The sequence below is a fragment of the Camelus bactrianus genome, chromosome 15, assembly GCF_048773025.1.
Source record: "Camelus bactrianus isolate YW-2024 breed Bactrian camel chromosome 15, ASM4877302v1, whole genome shotgun sequence".
In the NCBI taxonomy this organism is placed as follows: domain Eukaryota; kingdom Metazoa; phylum Chordata; class Mammalia; order Artiodactyla; family Camelidae; genus Camelus; species Camelus bactrianus.
In genome coordinates, this window is record NC_133553.1 from 19,005,376 (window position 1) to 19,028,888 (window position 23,513).

The 23,513-nt window shown below is 41.2% G+C and overlaps 1 protein-coding gene and 1 non-coding gene across 8 annotated transcripts in view; one reads left to right on the forward strand and one right to left on the reverse strand.

Moving 5' to 3' along the window:
* The window catches only part of ADAM17 (ADAM metallopeptidase domain 17), a 44,019-nt gene that overhangs the window by 5,154 nt on the left and 15,352 nt on the right, over nt 1-23,513 (reverse strand). For 3 of the 7 annotated variants that reach the window (XM_074341635.1, XM_010964032.3, XM_045523405.2), the window contains 12 exons: nt 22,549-22,637; nt 18,900-19,068; nt 18,049-18,182; nt 16,180-16,269; nt 14,231-14,344; nt 13,165-13,309; nt 12,968-13,056; nt 10,568-10,720; nt 7,980-8,179; nt 6,997-7,100; nt 2,581-2,715; nt 465-595 (listed from right to left, as the gene is read on the reverse strand). In XM_074341635.1, the coding sequence (XP_074197736.1) occupies nt 465-595; nt 2,581-2,715; nt 6,997-7,100; nt 7,980-8,179; nt 10,568-10,720; nt 12,968-13,056; nt 13,165-13,309; nt 14,231-14,344; nt 16,180-16,269; nt 18,049-18,182; nt 18,900-19,068; nt 22,549-22,637 (1,553 nt within the window). Of the gene's footprint in view, nt 1-464; nt 596-2,580; nt 2,716-6,996; nt 7,101-7,979; nt 8,180-10,567; nt 10,721-12,967; nt 13,057-13,164; nt 13,310-14,230; nt 14,350-16,179; nt 16,270-16,630; nt 17,348-18,048; nt 18,203-18,899; nt 19,091-22,548; nt 22,638-23,513 lie in introns of those variants that run through there. The other 4 variants (XM_045523407.2, XM_045523408.2, XM_045523410.2 and 1 more) reach the window with 4 other exon arrangements.
* Nucleotides 18,548-18,623, forward strand: TRNAN-AUU (transfer RNA asparagine (anticodon AUU)). The gene is given in 2 exon segments: nt 18,548-18,584; nt 18,588-18,623. It is a non-coding gene; the product is annotated as a tRNA-Asn (tRNA).

Consider the following 23,513-nt stretch of genomic DNA (forward strand, 5'->3'; position numbering starts at 1 on the left):
GAATCCTCTAGAGCCCTTTAAAGCCTCTTCCCTGACTGTGCAGGAATGAAACCATGTTTCTGTGAGAGCAAAAGGGTCTGACTCGGGCAAGTCAAGCCGCCTGGGGACCTTTCCTACCCATTCAGCACCTGTTTCAAAATCAAAACTTGCAATTCTGTAATATCCGTGAATTTTATAATTAGCCTAGAAAACCAAATAAGCAAGACTGACTGCCTAAAAGCCATTCAATTTTACCACAAAGTCCCCTCCGAGGTCCTGCCCAGTCTCCTGAGAGCACTCAGTCCCCTCCTCCCAGGTCACACCCACACACACTCCACTGGACTCTCACACAAGGACGAAACGGTTAGAAAGACACGGTGGCATCTGTGTTCTCATCTCCTTCCATTTGTAAAATCAAGGATTTACTATATAAAAACTTCACATCTGGCTGTTACAGAAAAAGTTGTACGTAAGTCAATACTCACATTCATGTCACAGAATCCTACTGTACACGGCTTTCCCTTCCTCAAAAATAAGTTCTTCTGCTCGGCGTCGACGTAGGGCACGCACCGGCCCGAGGGGTCCCTGCAGCACACCTTGCATGAGTTGTCGGTTTCTGAAACGGAGCAGGAGCCCGCTTAGACGCGTGCCCCTCCCACCACGCTCCCGCAGGGGAAGGGCCGCATCCATTCTTTACTTCAAGAGCTAATATTATCCAGGTTTCACCCCCACCAAGGAGTAACTTCTGAGTTCAGGCTCCTCGGCCCTCAGGCCACAAGGAAAAAACAACTCACAAAGACATGTTTCCTTTCTTTAACAGATGAAAAGCCAAATTATTCTACTCCAAACCCTTTATAATGCTAAATGTTTCCCTTTGTCCCACTGTTCTTAGTACACTGCTGGTTTCAGTCCTTGGCTTCTCAGTTTCCAGCACACTCTGGAAAGCCACGGCTCCAGCGAGAGCCAAGCGGCTGTGACAGGACAGCCGGCCTCAGGCGCGGATCCGAGTGGCCCGCCAGCAACACACACACCGCAGCCTGAGCACAACGGGACATTCTGTCCTTCAGGGCACCCCTCAACAGCACGTGGGGTGTGCAGCACACATACAAACAACAGACGTGCCCCAAAAGTTAGCGGGCAGTGTGACTCAAGGGACCATCTTTATCTGACCCAGGGCAAAGTCTGAATTAATACTCTCAGGAAAAATCGACATCAACCAGAACACAAAAACAAGCACAACCACTTTAAAGGGAAAATAAAAACTTTTTCCTACTACTCAACGATAAAGACAAAATAATGCCATTTGCAGCAACATGGATGGACCTGGAGATCGTCAATTCTAAGTGAAGTAAACCAGAAAGAGAAAGAAAAATACCATATGAGATCGCTCATATGTGGAATCTAAAAAAGCCCAAAACACAGTAAACAATCTTATGGTTACTGGGGAAAAGGGGGTAGGAAGGGATAAATAAAAAAAGGGGGTAGGAAGGGATAAATTTGGGAGTTTGTGATTTGCAAATGATAACCACTATATATAAAAAGATAAAAAACACTTTCTTCTGTAGAGCACAGGGAACTATATTCAATATCTTATAAATAACCTTTAATGGAAAAGAATATGAAACAAATACATGTGTATACATGCATGACAGGGATATTATGCTGCACACCAGAAACTGACACATTGTAACTGATGATACTTGAATTTAAAAAAAAAATAGAAATGATTAAAAAAAATTTTTTTAATTAAAAACCCCACCTCTTCCTCATTCATTCATGTATCAAGCATTTCCTGGGCATTTACTAGGTGTCCCTCCAGCACTGCAAGCCTCTTGCCACTCACTCAATAAATTATCTGACATCTACTGTGTGTTATCTTCTTTATTTACATGTTACTTCACCCGGAAGAGCCACTTACTCCACTGTATGGATGGAAAGTTCCCAACTCAGGGGTTCTGAGTTGGGACTTTTGTTTTGAAAGCAACAGAAAACTCTCTGAGGTTGGGGCGGGGAGCTCAGAGCCCAGCCAGTCCCCGAGGCCCCTGCTCAGACCCACGGGCTCCAAAAACAGAGTGTGGAAACCTGAGGTCAAGTATCAGAGAAGCCAGCAGGATGTCCCCAAGCACCGCTAAGCGAGGCCCCTGCCCCAGGAGTCTGGCAGGGAGCAGAGGGCAGCAGGCCCAGCAAACACCCCGACAGAGCAGGTCAGACCTCAAACCAGCTCTCAGGATGAGGCCCCGAAGGAGTATCAGAATTCAAGGCCACTGGGGTGCACGCCGCTCCTGTGTGTTCACAGTATGATGTAGGGGAGGAGGAGAGAAGACAGACCTCCACCCCCCCGGCCGCCCACACCCCATCTCCTTCACGGTCTGAAAGCGCAGCAAGAAGTCAGATGGCAGGACAGTTTCCACAGACACCTGGGTCCACAGACAGCTGGTTCCACAGACAGAACCGGATGCAGGTCTGTCTCCGCACACCGCCCTGTCATCCCAGCCCTCCACCCTGGTTGGGTTCTCCCCACTGCCCTGACCGGCCCCCCGACCAGGGCCACTCCCGTCCCTGCACCAGGATGGCGTGGGGACGTGCTCGGGGACGGCTCACCATTACACGCGCACGACTCCAGCCTCTGCTCCCGCTCGCAGAAGGGGACACACTTGCCGTCCTTGCACCGGCCCAGATCCAGGCACACCGTGTCATCGGCTGCATTTCCCGGAGGGGGACACTCACTGCTGTTTCCTGCAAGCACATAGGTCATGGGTCACTTTGAGTCGACGGCCACCAGGGCGGCAGGGTGGGCGCCGATTCTCACAGCAGCGGGTGGCCCAGGTCCAGCCAGCGACACAGAGGCCCGGCTGTGCGTCCAGCTCCGCGCCCCCCTAGTGTCTGCTTGGGCCACCCCCAGCCTCGCCTCCATCACCACTTACCTGCACCGCGTATTCTGCTTTTATCTTTTTACTGTGAAATGTAACATCCACATAAAAGAACATACATATAAGACGGAATGGACTATTCTCACTAATTAAGCGGACGCCTATGCACTGTGACTTGACTAAAACGCAAACTTCCTGGGAGGGTGTCACTGCCAACAGCTGTCCCCAAGTCCCCAACCCACATGCTCAGCAACAAAGGCCCCCCTTCTCTTCCTTTTCTTTCTAACCCCAGAACCTTAACACATATGCTGTTCCGTCCCCGGAATGTTCCTGTTCCTACTCTTTCAGGAGGCCTGGATTTTTTCTCACCCTTAAGCTTTCATCTCAAAGCTCTCCTCTGACATCCCTGAGGACCCTACCTAAGTTGGTGGCCCTCACCCCCATCACACCGCTTCTCCCCTTCACAGCACACAGTCTACAATTTACGTCTGTCTGATTATCTGTGGTTATTTTCTGCTTCTTACCACTAGACTCCATTAGAGCAGAGACCCAAACTGTTAAAGAATTAGTGCACGCCCACCACCCTGCAGGTACACCACAAGTACTTCTTGAGGGAATCAATGATTCTGAAGGACAAAGAAAGTCACCCAAGGATGTTAAATTTGGGAGAAAGGATAGAATGAGTGACCCACTCTGGAAAATGAGAAGGAAGCACAAGCGGTTAAAAGTCAACACTAAAAGGCAAGAGAAAAACTGCATGAAAGCACTAGACTGTGTACGCTCAGGGCTCTGGAGGCCTGGCCTTTAAACTGAGGAACGGAACCAATCAAAAGAACTTGGTGGGGAAGGTACAGCTCAGTGGTAGAGTGCATGCCTAGCATGCACGAGGTCCTGGGTTCAATTCCCAGTAACCCCATTAAAAAATTAATAAATAAACAAACTTAATTACCACGCCCCGCCTCCCTAAAAAGAAACAAACCAACAAAAAGAATTCAGACTTAAAGGTCTGTGAGCTTAAAAGAATCTGCCCTATTTCAAACAAAAGCAGTTTTTCATTAACTGTCTAACACATATGGGACACTTGCTTAGGCATTTACATTTGCCTCTGGTTTTATAAAACCTGTTATGGGCACTGGGCATTCATAATGTCAACAAGACTATCTTACAACAAACTCACTACCACTGTAAGCAAGCTCTGGAAAAAGACAGCAAATTCAGTGAAGGTTTATACTCTGTACTGTCATCGTATTTTCAGTACATGATGCTGCCCTCAGCAGATACATAAAATATGCTCAACAAATATTTGTTAAACATCTGTTCTTAAAGGACTAAAATCAGATGCACAGGAAAATAACTGAAAACACAGCATCACCTACTGAACATGGCTTTCAAAGGTGAGCACGTATCAGGAGCCCCGACACGTGGATGCTGGGACAGAGAGCTGGGCCCTGTCCCCAGAACTGGCCCGGGGAGGAGACCGAGCATTTCCACTTCTATCAAGATCTCAGGTGATGATGCTGCCACTTTGTATAAAATACCAAGGGAACAAAAGGCTGATAAGAAGGAAAATCCTTTTTTCCAATTGATTTACTTATGCTTATTTAAAAAGAAAACATCTTCTTTCTAAAACTGTTTCTAAAACTTTCTAAAACAACAAAGACTGAAACACTGAGCACAGCTAGAAAGTGTGTTTTAATGCTTAAATGAGATATTCAGGCTCCTGATATTTGATAAACTAACATGATGCTGACAGATCTCAGAACATAAGAATCACGAGTAACATCTTATAGAATGTGTATTTCAAGGCTGAAGGAAGAATCAAGATGAGATAAAACTTCACATCCACTAGGATGGCTACAATCAAGAAGACAGACAATAACAGCTGTTGGTCAGGATTTGGAGAAAGTGGAAGCTTCATACATGCTGCTGGGAATGTAAAATGGTGCAGTCACTTTGGAAATGAGCCTGGCAGTTCCTTAAACAATTAAACAGAGTTACCACATGACAGGGCAATTCTATGACTGGATGTATACAAGGGAAATGAAAACATGTCCACACAAAAAGCTGCACACAAATCTTCATAGTAGCATTATTCAGAGCAGCCAAAAAATGATAACAATCCAAAAATCCATCAATTGAAGAATGAATAAAAAATGTGGTATATCCATACAATGGAATACTATTCAGCAATAAAAACAAATGAAGGACTGATTCATGCTACAACATGGATGAATCTTGAAACACATTATTCTGCGTCAAAGAAGCCCACATACTGTATGATTCCACTTATATGAAGTATCCAAAATAGGCAAATCCATAGAAACAGAAAGTAGATTAGTGGCTGTCTGGGGCTGGGGTGATGAGGAGATTTGAAATGATGACTAAAGCATATGGGTTTCTTTCTGAGGTGATGGAAACTGACTGGTGGGTGGATGCACAAATGTGAATACACTAAAAACCACTGAACTGGACACTTTAAATGAGCAAATGGTACAGTAAGTTGTTAATTATATCTCAATAAACCTGTTACAAAAATCAAACCAAGCAACCAAGTGACAGAGAAACCAGAAAAATATAAGAACGGGATAGGTATCCCAAATAGGAACAACAATAGCAAAAGAAAAAAAACCTAGGGTAGCAAACTGAATACTAAATAAAACAATTAAAGTTAAAAGAAACCACAGGGGCCAAAAAGGAGCATTATATACTGGTAAGGGAACAGCGGGTCGAGATGTAGAGAGTAGATCCAATTATGTGCCTATTAATACAGCTTTGAGGTATTTTTAATGGAACAACTGACAGAATTACAGGGGTCACTGATAATCAATACAGCCTGAAGATTAGCTCCTGATAAAGTCCTAGATGTAAAAAGTAGGGGGGAGGGTACAGCTCAGTGGTAGCGCATGTGCTTACCAATATAAGGTCCTGGGTTCAATCCTCAGACCCTCCATTATAAACAAACAAACAAACAAACAGACAAACAAACAAACAAAACTAAGTAGTCCCCTCCCCCTAAAAAAAACCCCAAAACAAAAAAAAAGTAAAAAGTCAAATTTTGAAACTAATAGAAGCAGCTGCAGATCCACAATTCAAAAAAATACACACACACACAACAAAATGACAGACTTGATGACAGTGAAAGGGGGTTTCTGTTCCAAAAAGGACAAAAGCTAGGAGGAAGGTGTAGGCAGTGCCGAAACCACAGGGATTCTCACACAAGAACTCCTCCGAATCAGTAACAGCAGAAACACGTGCAACCCAGCTAAAGACGGACCAAATGCACCAACTAGCTATTCAGTAAAGGAGAAGTCTAAAGAGCTAACAAATACAAAGAAATGTTCAAGAAAAAAGTACATAAGGGTAAGAAACCGCCTCCCACTCATCTGACTGGCAAAAAAATTAGAGAGTTAGGTAGCACTGTGTGCTGGCAGGACACCAGAATCCAGGAACCTGGACCCGCTGACAAACCCTCACGGCTGCTCCAGAGACCACTGGAGTGCCTCCCCGTGACTGAGCAATGCCGCTCCTCCGTGCGCACCCAGGGAGCTCTCACAGCTCCCAGAGGAGTGGGGTAGGGATGTTCAGCGCAGCCCTATCTGCGGTATCGAGGAGACGAAGGCCATCCGAGCAGCTCTCGCTTGGTGAACAGAGAAGTAAATTACAGTAAGTCGCAGGACTAAACACTCAGCGGCGCCCAAACGACGAACCAGATACGGACAACGACACAGACACGCAGACACAGAAACACAACGCAGCAGGAAGCAGGGCTGCAAAAGCACGGTGCTGAGCTTCAGGAAGATCTAAGGTGGAAAATCATTTTGGCACATTAAAAACACATATATACACAAAATAACACATTATCTTTCAAGAATATACACCTATCCAGGCAAATATTAAACACATTAAAACAGATGCCTGTGAGGGAGGAGAAGAGAAGTGACTGAAGGGGAAATAATGAAGAGAAATAATCACGGGTCTTGCACAGACCAGTGACAAGTGTGCCACAAAGTGAGCTGTACGATCAACGCAACTCTGCACATGAGGCTACAACAGGGTTTGTTCATCTGAATGAGACACAACCTTGCTTTCAAATGCACACATACACATTTCAGCAAATTATTCCAAGAGAACCAGTGGGAGGACATACCTGTGCAGTAAGACACGCCTTTGCAAGTAGCGTTAATGGCCTCCTGGCACTTCTTCTGGGCCGTCTCGAACTGACAGTTTTTACAGCAGGGACTGTTCCTGTCACTGCAGAGGAAGAGCAGACGGGGACAGTCCCAGTCAAATGACAGCCCCACAGCAAAGACTACGGTCATGTCGCAGGGCCCCAAGATCGCAGGAGAAGGGCTCCGGGCTGGGTCCGCTCCTGCACAGTCAGACCCCAGGCGCTGGCGCCACCTGCACGCGGTCCACCTGCCCCTCCTGGCGTGGACTGAGAGCACAGTGGGCCAGAGTGGCTCGTCTTTAAAGCATCTCGGTGTCCTTGGTTTTCATTAACTTAATGCAGTAATTTTTTAAACACATACACACACAGGCCCACAAATCAATCAATGGTCAAGAAACTAGGCAGTCAGGGCCCCACTGCCCAACAGTATTTACAATGTTTATATGTACTGTATATAGTATAACTGTATATAGTGAGTAACAGATTTAAGCTTTCCCCTCTACTTCAAAGCCAGGCACTAGACATTAAAAATGGAAATATTGTACCTTCTAACTTACAACCTGCTCCCTCCACATTTAGTGCATGTGATTAAACAGTATTCTTCACCTCTATTGTAGAGATGTGCAATAATTAATTTATATCCCAGGACTGTCACTTTGTTTCCCATATTTTGCTATTATAAAAGAATGCAGCCATGAACATCCTTGTTAAATCGTCTTGTACATCTCTGTTTCCTTAGAAAAGGTTCTTTGAACTGTGGCATTGCTACAGCAAAGAGGATGCAAGATTGAGGATTCTCTTGTGTCATGTCAAACTGCTTCCCAGAAACATTCTTCTCGATATAAAGGGCAAGAGAGGTAAACACACGCACACACGCGCACACCCTCTAATTGATTCTAAGCCCCTGCATTCCCCTCCGCCGCCCCCAGCTGCGTGGGGGCCCCCCCCGCCCAGCGCGGCACCTGCACTGGACGCCCAGCTTCAGCGTGCAGTCACTGTTGCAGCAGGTGTCGTTGTTCAGGTACATGATGCCAGGGTCGCACTCCTCTCCCTCGTCCACCCGGGAGTTCCCGCACACTTTGTTGCTGCGTTCTTGGAAACACTCTTGGGACTTACTTTCAATGGTCTTATAGATGGACTGTTTACTGCAGTTTGAAAACATCTTAGGAGAAAAAAGGCCACATAGGACCCAAAATAACATAAAAATTCATTCCCAGGTATTGTCTGCATTTCTTCTTCAGGGAACAACGTAAAAGCCACAATCAGAACCACCTGGAAGGTATGTCAGCTTCACCGTCACCTGAAATGCCATTTGTAAGGAATTGAGTTCTCTCCCTGTGCAGGATGCTAAATAGGTGATATGAATTTGGGTAAGAGCCTAAAATTTTTCACAGGAAAGTAAGCTACACAAATGCTGAGACCAAACACCCCAGCCAGTCCGGCGTCAGCAGAGTCGTGGGCTCTGCCAGACTCTGCGCCACCCGGGGCTCAGACAGAACCCGCCGTGGGGACAGTGAGACTGGGCCCACACCGCCGTCTTCCTGGACATAACGACTCCGGCCTGCAGAACAGGGTCTGCTCCAGTTTACCTCTTTCTCTTTCCCTGAATATTTGTGTCAATGATCCATGTTTAAAGTGTTTAAATAGTTGAGCTTAGTAAGAGGCAAATTACAAATAGTCTATTAAAAGAGTAAATTTCAAATTGTTACCTAAATGTCTTCATGGGTCCCCAAGGTTTTAAGTTTCTTTGAGGTTTCTACAGCTGACCAGCATCTCAAAGGAAGCCTGAACCCTAGCTTGGCCACTTGGTACAGAATCACAGAAATGACCTCTAAATTTGGGTATTTTACCAGGGGCTCTAAAACAGAGTCCATTTCCCCAATCATCTGAAATTATCACGAAAAGCGGAACGAGACTTGGGGAAAACTCGGTGTGGGTTTTCCAGGGGAAGGGTCTCCAGCCTCTGCAAGTGGCCAAAACGGCTTCCCTTTCACCTGAGACAAGAGCCATGAAACCCCCGAGGGGCGGAGAGCCCAGGCCCCGTGTGAGATAATACAGAGCACACCTTGGCCTCTGGCCCCGGTTCCTGGCACAGGGCTCCTAAAACCCCTGTAATTTCCTGGGTGACAGGAGTGTCTTTTGTTCTAATGAGCCAACTCTGAGTGGGCCCCTGGGTGACTCCTGGATGGGGGCTGGTCACCGGAGATACCAAGCCACGACAAGAAGCTTGGAATTTTCAGCCCTGCCTCCCATTCTCTTGTGAAGGGACAAGGGCTAAAAACAGTTAATGACTGACCATGCCTATGTGATGAAGCCTCCAAAAAATCCCAAACCTACAAGGTTCGAGGAGCTTGCAGGTTGGTGAACAGGTGGGGCTGCAGGAGAGCGGTGCACCCAGAGGGCAGGGAAGCTCCACACCCTTCCCACACGCCCCGCGCTGGCACCTCTTCCGTCCGGGGGTTCATCTGTATCCTGCATCGTACCCTTTCATCATCAACTGGTAAATATGTGTTTCCCTGAGTTCTGTGAGCTGCTCTAGCAAACTAACTGAGCCCAAGGAGGGGATCATTGGAACCTCCAATCTACAGCTAGTTGGTTAGAAGCACAGGCGATGAGCCAGATTTGCAACTGGCATCTCAAGTGCAGGTGGGGGCAGCGTGGAAGGACAGTCTCGTGAGACTGAGCCCTTCACCTGTGGGATCTGATGCTATCTCCAGGAAGACAGTGTCAGAACTGAGTTAAACCCAGCTGGTGTTGTTTGCTGCCCTGTGCTGCTCAACTTTAAGTATAAGGAAAAAGTACCAGGCATCTATGAACACTTTTAGTTCAGACTCTAAGAGTTTGTCACAGCCACTCTTAGGAAAGTCTCTGAAACTATTTACTATGTCCCAAATCAACAAGGGCAGTGTACTCCATCAGATACCACCAATAGTAAATTATTCCTTTATCTGCTCGACAAATATTTATTACGTGCCGGGTACCCCAAACAGGCCCTGGAGGCAAAGCCATGAGCCAGAAAGGCAAGGGCTCCGCCCTCAGGTCTGGCAAATTATGTATTTTGTTACAAAAGTTTATTAAAACATGCAAGTTGTAAAGCAATGTGGAGTTAACATGAATGACAACTTGTAAGTGGAGTGACAGGAAATTTCCAACTGAAAGCCTAAACCCGCCCGACCCTGCAAACCAGGCTCCAGTGCAGGCCATTACGTTAAGTAGTTAATCTTCCACAAAGCCCAAACCGACATGTGCTTAACCTTGGTAACAAACAGTCCAAATGACTAACGTAGATGGACCAGGTTCACTTTAAAACACACAACCAAGTTTCAAGGTACCTGGTAATTAGCAGTCCCATCCCTACAATGGAAAGCTTTTGCGAGCTCTCCTTATAATCAAATGTAGCCTCTTTCTTTCCTAACCACACAAAGAAGCTCCAAAAGCGGGGAGGGTATAGCTCCATGGTAGAACGCATACTTAACATGCACAAACTCCTGGGTTCAAGCCCCAGAATCTCCATTAAAAAAAACATGTAAATGGACCAAAAGATACATACCTTATTGTTCTCATGATCGCCACTCACAGCAATGGGATACATAACGTATTTTCCTCCCTGGTCCTCATTCGGGGCGCATTCCGCTAGACCATCTGGATCGTGTTCTGCTCCAAAATTGTGACCCAATTCATGAGTTGTAACTAGGTCAGCTTCCTGAAGGAGCAGGCAGAGGAAACATTATTTCCCAACATCTAACCATCACCTGCTTTGGCCAGTTGGGTCCTGGTGTCTTAAATGGGCTCCTGATCAATCAGATCAAAACAGAGTAATAGCTGGACTATGGTTTCTTCTATCAATTACAGGAATTAAACAGAATATGTAGGATTTTATTTAATACTATTAAATAGTATTATAAGGATGAATTAAATCAACTTTAGAAAATATAACTTAAAAGATATACTGGAGCACTCTTAATGAGGCACGAAACATTGGCCGTTCCAAACAGCGATAAACCAAATAGCAAACTGCAGTCAATCAGTCAAGCCTCCTGCCCCTCACCCCAACCACACCCCTGTTAAAATCCAGCATGAGGGGCTGGGGCGGGGGGAAAAGACAACTGAAGAATAACAAAACCATGCTCCTTATCTCAGTGACTGAATTCATGTCCAACGGCAGACTTAATGATCTAGAGGATTTTATTTATCAGAATTCAGTTAAAGGGCTGCACTGAATCCATCCCATCACCAGATTTCTATCTGAATGTTAACGATGAATTCAGCCAGTAAAGTTAAAAGTTCTCCCGTGTTTGTCTGCATAAAATAACAAATTTAATTACTGATTTTTTTTCCTAAGTGGGGGGAAAAAATCACTCCATGGAACCTGAAAAAATTTATGTGTATTCTGCAAGACACTGGAATTTTTTTAAGACATAGTTGCAATGCTAAAATCAATGTCTTGAAGCTTTCCAAGTGTTTGTATTAAAATGGTCATAGAGAAAACTTTGCACTTTGGGCAAAAAGTACACAAATCCCAAAGGTGCAATGTGGAGAAGTAATTCCAAACTGTGCTTCAGAAAAATTCATTAGAAGATTTTCTAACAGACTGATGCTTTAGAAATATCAAAGCAATTGTTTTTTGTCCTATGTGTCCTATAATAGAAAAATTTTGGAAGACCAAGGAAGAGACGCCGTTAAATCAAACCACTGATGATGCTGCAATACCAAAAAGGTAAAGCAGCAGCACAGAAAACAATCCTGGAAAATTTTCCAAAAACTGGTGTATTTTTCTTCTCTCATCCCATTTTACTTCTTTTGAACCAATCAAAGTTCAGAATTTATATGAAGGTTCACTCTTTGTGTCGTACTTTCTATGGGTTTTGACAAACACATAATGTCTCATATCCATCATTAAAGTACGCAGAATAGTTTCAACACCCGAAAAATCTCTGTGCTCTGCCTACTCATTCCCCATCCACTCCTGGCAACCACTGTTTTTACTGCCTCCATGGTTTGTCTTTTGCAGAATGTCATACAGATGGGATCAAACAGGATGGAGCCTTTTCAGATTGGCTTCTTTTACTTAGCAATATACACTTATGGTCCCTCCATGCCTTTTTATGACTTGATTGGTCCTTTTTTAGTGCTGAATAGTATTTCATTGTCTGGATGGGCCAGTTGGCTTAACCATTCACCTACTGAAAGACATCTTGGTTGCTTCCAAGTCTTGACAATTATTAATAAGGCTGTTATAACATCCATGTACAGGTCTTTATGAGAATATAAGTCTTCAGCTCCTGTGAGCAAATACTAACAACTATGGTTGCTGGATCCTATGGTAAGAGTACATTTAGTTTTACAAGAAACTGCCATTTTGTGTCTGTACCATTTTGCATTCCCATCAGCAGTGTGTGAGAGTTCGTGTTGCTTCACATCCTCACCAGCATTTGGTGGTGTCAGCATTTTGGATTTCAGCCACTCTAATAGTTGTGTGGTGTTAGTATCTCACTGTCGTTTTGATCTGCGATTCCCTAATAACATACAATGTTGAGCATCTATCTTTTCATATACTTATTTGCCACCTGTGTATCTTCTTTGGTGAGGTGACTATTAAGATCTTTTGCTACTTTAAAGTTGGGTTGTTCTTTCTTTATTGTTGAGTTTTTAGTATATTCCTTATACACTGTGGATAGCCGTCCTCTATCAGGACCTGCAAGATGAAGGGCTCTAGGAGGGACGTCTTGAGGAGAAACAATAATCCCGATTGGTCTCAAAAGAAGCTTGACAGTTAACTATTATTTTCTTCTTTTTACTTTTATTTTTGTATTTCCCACTAAAAATGTTTTTTTACACAGAAACAAAAAACAGCATGTATTACTATTTTAAAAAATGCCTATAAATCTGTAACAGCTGAGGTCTTACAATAAGCTCAAAATCTACCCTTGTAAAAATTAAAAGAACATACCTTTGTAAGAATGGTTTTACCATAATTTTTTGTGCTGGTCAAACCACTATTCAAATAGATGTTTTTCTTTCCAATTGGACTATAATAAGCTAAAGGAAAAAAGGAACAGAGACAAATTGCTTATTCAATACAGATTTATAACATAATCTAATCAGCTTGCTATTGCTACATATTCGCACAACAAACAGAAAACTTACCCTTTGGACAAACGCCTCCATGACTGTTCGCTCTGGGAGAACCAACATAAGCTAATCCGAGAGTTCCCATATCAAAATCTTGATAGGTGAAAAGATGTGCCAGGCAGACTTTAGATGCTTCTTCAGCGATATCAAAGCTGAATTGCTTTTTAGAAATACATATTCTTAATTAGATTAACAGATATATCACACTAAAAGATGTTTCAACCAAATATTCCAGAACAGTACCGCATGATCGACTGCAGTTTTTTTACACTTTTTTAAATTGAAGTATTGTTGATGTACAAATATTACGTAAGTTATAGGTGCGCAATATAGTGATTCACAATTTTTAAAGGTTACACTTCATTTATAGTTTTAAAAGGTTCGCTACATTCCCCGTGTTGTACAATACATCCTTGTAGCTTATTTTATACATAATAGTTTGTACCTCTTAATTCCCTCCCTGATTGGTATTTTGTTAGAGCAGCCGCAGGAAATTAATACATTAACAACAGAGTAAAAGATCAACGTTATCACCTCACAGACGGTCATTTTACAGCAAAGCAACAGTACCCACAAACTGAGACACTGAGATCACGTGACAAAAAAGGATAAATCATATCTCGTCAAGGAAAGAATCCGTATGGCATAGAACATGTAGGTTAATTATCTTCAGATTTGTTACCAGAATAAAAACACAAAAATTAAAAATTCCTGTAGAGAACTGTCAGATCGCCAAGTTGTATTTCTACCATCTGATACATGTGTTAATTACCGATCTAAGAGCTCTACCAATAAATTTCAAAGAGACCTGAACTAACAAAATGGTGTGCAAAAAATGTATACACTGAGTATCTATTTTCCAAAGCTCCATTGCTTCATTAGATTCCCCAAAATATTAAGGTTAAGAAGCACTGCTTTCTAGCATTGTTCGTTCTCAGTTTTGCCCATCTGGCTATCTATCTTGCTACGGGGGACAAGGTCACTGTTGGAGCTGCGCCTGGTTTTCAATTACCTTTTCTAATATGGCCCTTCATTAATTAACAGACATGAGCCACAACACATCCAGGATTCCACGACCTACCTCCAGCAACATCTTCACATCCCAAGCATCCTTTTCTTCATTTGGATAACTTTTTGCCATGTTGTAGTGCCTTTCACCAGGTTTTACCTCTTGTGGAGACTTGAGAATGCGAATCTATACTTAAAGAGAGAGAATACTTAGAACACCTCAGAAAAGTCACAAGACTGAAGTAATACTGCATTGTTAAAAAAAGACCATCTACCATTCTAAAAAATAAAAAAAAGTTTTAGAGCCAAAATTCCATAAAAGTCCTCAGCTCTAATATCCAATGTTTAAAATCACACTGAGAAGTATATGGTATGGAAAACATATATCAACGAATGACTTGTAAATGTATTCCTAAACTTTCATTTCTTCTATATTTAGTTGGGAAAAAAATGACAACCTGGGTTTCATGAGCTGAAACATTTATCCCAACAGCAGTCAGTGATTCAGAGATGCAGAACAGTAGGGTGGCCATCACTGCACACCACAGGGAGAAGAGCATAAAGAACAGGGGCTTTTCCTTGTACATTAATACTCACTCATAGTAATCCTACTTTAAAAAGGGAACAAAGCCTCCTCTCCAAAGGGGGTGAAACATTCAGGCTGGCAAATCTGGACAAGGAACAAAGCCATGCTCAGCTCAGCTGCTGCTGGCATCTCTTCCCGTCTGCTCTGCCACCACGTGGTAGTTCACTGGGGTGGGCTCCCCAGCGCTGGCGGTGGGTGATCAAGACCAGTTCTGGGAAGAACTAGGTGGCAGCCCACTTTGTACATCTAAACCACATCCTCCAATCTACCTATTACCATTTAAAAAGCTGGTATTGTAATCACCCATCACATCTATTTTTTTCAACTGGTTCCAAATTTCTAGAGCAAAAAGGAGATTTATTGTTCTCCTAAAACTCAAACATGATGCAGCTATTTTAAACAAGTGAGGTTTTCATGAAATGAAAGAGCAAGATGCAAAAAAGTACAGCATGCCACGAATATGTCAAACACACACACACACACGCTACACATGCATAAAATAACTCTGGAAAGATACGGATGAAACTAGTGACATGACGTCTCTGGGGAAAGGAACTGGTTTGACAATGGGCAGAGGTTGAGGAGACTTACTTTTCACTGGCTTTTGTACCATGTGTATATATTACCTATTCAAATAATAACTTAAAAAAGAAAGTGCAAAACAGTAAAAGAGAATGGAAAAGGGGGAAATAATTCTCTTAGCTTTACATAAGTACCATAAAAGTTTAACATTTGTAAGTATGATGCATGGTTTCAAAAGCTTTTTTCCTTTTTACTCTAAATTCTACACTACAGAACCCATAAGAACATGGCTAGCTGAGCACAAAAAGCTTGGAAGAAACAGAGATAATAATTTCCATGACAAAATGTCTGTCCAAAGCAATATCCAATTTCAGAAGTCTTTCTAATCAGTCTTACCGATTTGGAACAATCTTCACTATGAGCTACACTTAGGATGACATAAGTACCTCATTGCTGGACATACTCTACTAACAGGTAAGAACTCAGGAGATTTGGGGAAAAGAGACCTAATGGTTCTCTATGTACAAATGCCATGCAAATGTACCCAGTATTTTTAAGTCAATTTTCTAAGTATTCAACAATATGTGCTAGGATTCTAACTGAAGACATAAAGCATAATCAGAGAAAAATAAAACAATACAGGAGATTAAAAAAGGCACGAATTCAGAAAAAATAGAGATTGTGGTAGCATAGAAAAGCTTTCTGCCTAAAACAAGCCAAAGAACAGAAAATTTCATAATCTATATAGAATTAATATCAAAAACACTGTTAAGTTATTCAGATAAAAATCTACGGCATTTGAGAGTATTCATGATTAAAACGGAAGATCGGTTTCTGGGTTTTGAATACAAATGATGAACGTTTACATCACATAACTTAGCTGAGCACTGTGAGCCGCGTCCGATGATAAATACCTGCTCTATCTGTATTCCATAACCTTTAAAGCCTGCGTTGTCCCACGAAGTGTTTCGATAGATGTCATCAACTCTGTCAATGAGCTCTATCTGTGTGCATGAGAGAGAGGGGGGAAGACATTATATATCTCTTTGCACCTCTTTGCAATGTCATGTAAGTTCTGTAGGGATTTTTAAAAAAATTTTAGAGAAAACACGGTTGTAAAAGTTTCACCAGTTACAAAAACTAGCATTAAGATGTTAATTCTTTACGTTAACAACTCTAACAAAGAAATCATTCCTGGCCTCCAACTTCAAGTGTTGCTACCAGAGTAAGCAGTGGTACATACAGCTCATCACAAATTTCAGGTCATCAACTGCCTACAGAACCAAAGTATCAAGTTAACAGGCTTTTTAAAACCTGCCGTTCCAGTCAATTACAAAAATGAAAGTTAAAAGTCAATCAAATTACCTAAAATATTTCCTTCTAAGAAGTACTCTGTTCATTCTCTCTTGCCAAGTACCTCAAACAAACAAACAAACAAACAAAACAGGAAAAAAAGAAATGCCTTCTTCGGAAAGATGTAAGGAGCAAGGATTACTGCTAACTAATCCTGTCCCAGACCCTCCCTGTGCAAAGTGCAGCCCTGAGGACCAGGTACAAAGAGAGACAGAGGGGGTGAGGTGGGTATAGGACACTGAGGGAGGAGGGGCAGTGTGACAGATGAGGGCAACTCAAACTACATAACAAAGTGCTTATTACCTATCTTCTCCTCAAAGAGAACATTTTATTGTTCAAAAACTTGGGTAAATGAGGTTCTGGCAACTGTGAAGCACACTGCAGGTCTAAGAAACTGTTCTTTGCCTATAGTAACTGGAAGACTAAGAAATGCTGTTTTTGAGACTAGACTTCTCACTGTATTCATATTCTTGGTGTAATAAACAAAGAAGTAAACTCAGAGCCCCTAGTACAAAACCCATACTAAGAAAGAAGCTTTTCAGGAAAGAATTTCTTACTTAGGAACAAGAACTACAGTGACTTCACACACAACTCCTACTACCCTCATAATAAACTCACTTGACGAGGAAAGGACAGGAAAGAGGGGTGAGGAAGGGGAGAGAAAAAACACAGAACGGGAGCAGCAAGGCAAGGAGAAAGACGTCTTTGCTGCGCCGGGCTCCACACTACGAATGAATAGCTGCATTCTCTTATTCCTTCAACATCACCACGGTCAGTGCCAAGTTATCACGAGGAATGAGGTCATGCTGACAAAAAAATGTCAATGAAATATGAATCCCTTGACTTTTAAAATTACAATAGTAAATGCTTAAAAATCCAGCATCAATACTTCTGTAATCTTTCCTTCAAATCTCTGCCCTCTAGTTGTGACCCCAAAAGTCTCATTTCACAGTTATAGTCCAACAATTAGCTATCTTATATGACATAAACCCAACTGACCAACTTCTTTGATATATACACATAAGCAAAAATAATACAAATACTTTCTCCCCTTCCCCACTCTGGAGCACACATCCACATGTGTCACCAACAGAAGCACTGCCATTACAGCAGTGATGCTTTCCAAAAGTTCACCTGTATAAAGGAGACCTACATTATGAACTTTCCCTAAACATAATCCACATAAAAATTCTGATGTGCAGAAGATCTTAGTTGAAAGGTAAAATGGGTTTTCAGAAATTTGAAACTAGAATCTCTACACAATAATGTAAGAACCTCAGACAGTTCCCAAATATCCTAGGAAATCATAGAGCATCTGAAATAGATCTCATTTCATGATGTTTCAAATGATAGCAGTCTTCTCTTAAACACAATTTGCCTATCTACATGAACTTCTTTGTCCCATACCTGACCCAGCATCAAACACCTACCAGGTAGTTTGTGGTTGTGCTCTCCTCCCCTCTGCCCATGTATCTGTAAAAGCGATGATCTGCTACCACCAGTAATTTACACGTGTTCTTCATGGGATTAGGGTCAGCTCTTCTCCTCACCCGATGGACAAGCTCTAATATGAATTTGTATGCACTATTAAATCAAAATTCATCAAAACAAGGAGTTTTTTATAGTAACATTTTAAATCTAACATATTTTTGAAACAAATATTATTTGAGCTCAGTATCCTTAATGGTATCTTGAACAAAAAAACAATTTAGGGGAAGATAGAAAAGTGAAAAAGTAATATGAGGTTTTGAAATTGTATAATTCAAAACCAAGGAAAAGTGCAAAAGTATTTAACAGAATAAAACAATAACCTATTTATTGCTGGGCTATGAAAGTGTCATTTTCTTCTAGAAGAAGTTTACAAATTAACCCAAGTAATGGTAAAAATATCCAGATAATCAAACATTTAAAAATTAGTTTGTTTTGGGGGGAGGGTATAGCTCAGTGGTAAAGCACCTGCTTATTAGCACGCACGAGGTCCTGGGTTCAATCCCCAGTACCTCCATTAAATAAATAAACCTAATTAAAAATAAAAAAGCCTAATTACCTCTCCTCCAAATAAAAAACAATTTTTAATTCATTTGTTTTATCTATTTTAATATATTTATTCATATGTACATTATAGACAAAAAAATTAACTTAAGAAATTTCTGAACAAAACTCTACTTTCAATACTGTAGTTACTTGATAATCATGTTTTTTTTAATCAATTAACCACCACCCCTACTGAAGACAGCTGTTATGCTTGTTTCTTATTTGAAATACATTTTTTCAGTCTTACCATGAGGCGGCTCTCTGTCTACCAGCCCTTTTGGAAGCAACTCTTCATTATCCGCCTTTATATAACCACACACTTTTGGAGACTGCAAACGGGAAACATTCTTGATATCTTCAGATTTATAAACTAACATTCTTTTGTCTTTAGTATCATTAATTAGTCTCCAAAGTGGCTAAAATAGAAAACAAATAAAACTGAGATTGAAAATATAAAAATTTCTAAACATGAAATTCTTACAACACCCTTTCCTTGTTTTTAGGTAACATTCATTTCCAGGTTAAGTAAACTGACTAGTCATTTTACTGAAAATAAATCATTTCAATTTTTATCAGAGTATCTATGCTGGTAAATAAGTACATGGGTTATTCACTCTCTGATTTTATCTGTATATGAAAAAAGCCTTATTTTGCACAAGTTATAAAATCTTTTAGAAGATCCAGAAGAGGAAATGCATATCCTTTTCTGTTCATTCATTCAAAAATACTTATGTAGTACCTACTGTATGCTGGCACCGTTCCAGGTGATGAACATATTAGGAATCAAATTTAGACAAGACAATATTCTCATGGGATTTTCATTCTCATTTCCTTAACATCTTTTTGCCACGATAGAGTTTATGCACAGGAAAGAACACACATATTTTCATGAGAGAAACCTGAAAAACTGCAACGATATGCCTAAAACTTACTGATTTCAGAGAAAGCCTCTTTCTGTTTTTTTAAATCTTCACTCATACATTGTGTGGCCACAGTAAATCAGCACTAACATACAGGCAAGATTACCCAAGATAAGAGGATGTGGCTATCTTTTTCAAAACAAAGTTCTTCTCTGGTCTCATCAGAACCAGGCAGCTTGTACAAGAAAGGCCATGTGGATATATGTATGTATGTATATATATGTATCTCCACATCCATCCTGGAAATGAAAATCACTTCATACACACAAGGACGGCTATAATCAAAAAGACATATAACAATTATTGGCAAGGATGTGGAGAAACCCTCATCTCCTGCCAGTAAGAATGTAACGTGGAATGTAAAACGCAGTAAATGTAAAACAGTGAGAATATGAAGTATAGCCACTGTGGAAAACTGTCTGGTGGTTCCTTAAAAGGTTAAAAACAGAGATACCATATGACAGCAATTCCATTACTGGTGTGTTATATACCCAAGAGCAATGAAAACACATGCTCACACAAAAACTTTTCACAAATGCTCACAGCAGCATTATTCATAATAGCCCAAAAGTGGAAACAACCCAAATGTCCAGCTGATGAATGAATACACAAAATGTGGTGTGTGTCCATACAATGGAATATTATTTGGCAATAAAAAGAAACAGTATAATTGACACATGCTATATAATACGGAAAAACTTCAAAAACATTCTAAGTGAAAGAAGCCACATATTGTGTGATTCCATTTATACGAAATGACCGAGCAAGTCTAAAACAAAAAGGCAAATCTAAAGAGACAGGGAGTAGATTAGTGGTTTCCTAGGGCTGGGATAGTTGAGGCAGAGGGGAAGGGTCGTAGGCTTCTAAGTAATAAACCACTTTTTCAGTTTAAAAAATTATTAATCTCATGCGAAAGTCCTTCAATAAACCTGATGAGTTCGCTTTTAAGTGAACATCTCACAGTGAATATTAATTATGGTCATTTTTGTATTTAGTGAAACAGAGAAGTATGGATGGAAACAATTCTTAATTCTCCCAAAGGGAAGCATTTGGAAAAGTGAGGAATCTGAGCAAATTTAATTTGCACCCTAAATGCACACATTTTGGATGAAGAAGTAATAGATTACCCTAAGGAAATGAGCAAGGACGTGCACCGTGGCAGAAGCGATGCTGTGCATTCCCTACACTGTGTCATCTTTCTGAGCACAGGAGGTTATCTTTCCCAGGTTCCTTGGAAGGCAGGTCAGGGACAAGAGCTCTAAGCATGTGAGTGGAATGATGTAGGCCACTTCCAAGCCTGGCCATTAAAAGTCCCCCGTGGGATTCTCCATATGTTTCCCCTCTGTGGCAACCTCACAGAACATCTGTCCAGATGTCAGAGCTACAAGGTGGAGAAGGATCACCCGACCCACATCGGCCTTGATGAGCAATGTGTGCAGCTACAGAGCCATGGGAGCTGCCGACGTGAAACTTGGCACAGCCCAGGCAGTTTCCTACAGCTTCCCAGGTTGGCTGCTTCCCACCACCAAGACTGTTCTAACTAAATGCATGCACCAAGAGGCATGCCCAACAGCTGTTCACCACAGCATTTTTAATTCCAAAAATTAGAAATGAAATAATTGAGCGTCAGTGGTGGATTGGTTAAATAAGTGGTGCAATGTTTCAATGAACCAACAGGTAGCATTTATTTAAAACCCTAATTTAGATCTTCATTTACTAACATGGAAAAATGTTCATAATTACATAGTTACATGAAAAATATTTGAAAACAAACTATACATATTATATGGTCCTAATTTTATAGGAAAAACCTCTCTGTATAACTACTTATTTGTGTTTATATGTATAGAAAAAAAAAAAACCTGGAAAGATATTCATCAAAATGTTAATACTTATATCTCCCAGTAGTGGGTAATCTATTTTCTGAATTTTTTAGGGAGTGTGTAAAAAAGTACTTTAAAAAAAATAAATCGAATGAATACGTAAATTTAAGACTTGGTTGATTTGCCTGTTCTAGAGCAAATGCTCATTTACTTTGTGCTAATTTGCTGACTCACTCTGGTGTGCCACACTCCCCAAAACACTGACATCAGATAGTCTCAACACTAACAGACTGAAGTGACTGCATGGCCAGAGACAGACACTGCTTCTTCGCAGTGATAGCTAGACAAATGACCATGGCCAGGCAGCAGGAACGTTACGAACATTTACAGTAACTGCAGCAGCAGCACCTTGTCTGACCCCTAACGGCACTCAAATATACCTGAAACTTTCATTCTGATCAACCTCAGTGATCGTTTTCCCACAAGTGTTCTGTTTCAGTGATATCACCCCTACCCAGAGCATTCTCATTTTCCTAGGGATGCAGAAACTCTTCAGCCACAAATCTGTGGCAACCATTTTGTTTTCTGGACTAGCATCTGACATACAGGGAGGCATCCTGCACAGACGTGGCCAGTTCGGTCTTGGTTTCTAATGCTAGTATTTCAACAGAAGAGTGGCCAGAGCCTGATTTTCCTGTAGTTTCCTTTTTGAACTTCTCAGACTATGAACTATCACCTTTTATTTATCTTGCATATCTAGAACACCTAGGAGGGAACGAGAGAAACAGAGAAACAAGAATTTGCCTTCACTTTTGAGAACGTTTACACTTCCAGTAGGATTATTAAGAAAGAATAAAGAAAAAATGAGGGAAAGAAAGTTTTCTCATCCTATTTTCCACCCAACATGTGACTTTCTCTCAATTATAGTACTTAAAAATACAGAGTGCATCTTATGACAGAGTCTTAGATATGTTAAGAAAAAAACCTTTTTTTTTAATTCATCTATTTTCCTGGTTAAAACAAAAAGCTTTAAATACAAGGAGAAAAGTAAGTATAATTAAAGACCTTTTTCTTCTTAAAACAACTGAGAGAAAAGGCTTTCTAAAAATCAGAGATATTTGCTCCTAAGAAAAAAGTTCACATGTAGACTTACCTCTATATTATATTCCACCCCATCTGTGTTGATTCTTATTGTAATATCACCATCTCCTATGTGGGCTAGAACCCTAGAATCAGGCTCACCTTAAGAGGAAAAAAAAAGAGTCATTATTAAAAAATATTTAAATCAAAAAATAAACTACGCACTACTGTCAATAAAAATCAGCCAAGGCCTTCATCCGCGTGGAATGCACCTCGGCACTGCAGGGAGATACCCCCAAGCAACACTGCCCAGAAAGCAGCTGGGCAGTCTCACTTCCTACTCATCTGAAACTGGCCTCTTTCCCACAAACCTCTTAGGAGAATTATCTAGAGTGTGTTATAAAACAAAACAGAGTGTAGATTTTTCTTCTGGAATAATTTTACCTAATTTGGGGTAAGAAAGAACTAAGAGGAGGCAGGAAGCATGATTCAGAATATACAGGTCGTGAACTATACTATTTGGGTATTTTAGTGTCTTTTTTTTTTTCTTATTGCAAAAAAATTTCCACAAGTAAAACTGAAATTGCTTGATATATTTTCTTAAATAAATACATAACAGGACCATAGAGTCAATTACTTTATCTCCTATCTTTCTTTGTTTCCAATCTCATAAGGGAAGCCTACAATCCTTCCCCAGAGACAAGAGGTTAAATTCACATGACTTAAGAGGAAATCCCTTTAACTATCAATAGAGCTGGCTAGGAGGACATGCTGGATATACTCATTTCCTCCTGTTTGAATGTCTCTGCTTCCAGACGTACCAAGCTCAGATAAAAGACAAACAGTAGCACTTTACTGACCTCTTTTTCCTCCCCTCAAAAAGAATATGCCGGGGAGGGGGCGGGTGCTACGGTTCAGTGGTAGAGTGTGTGCTTAGCATGCACGAGGTCCAGGGTTCAATCCCTGGTACTTCCATTGAAAATAAATAAATAAATGACCCCCAAATTAATTATTTAAAAAAATTTTTAATTAAAAAAA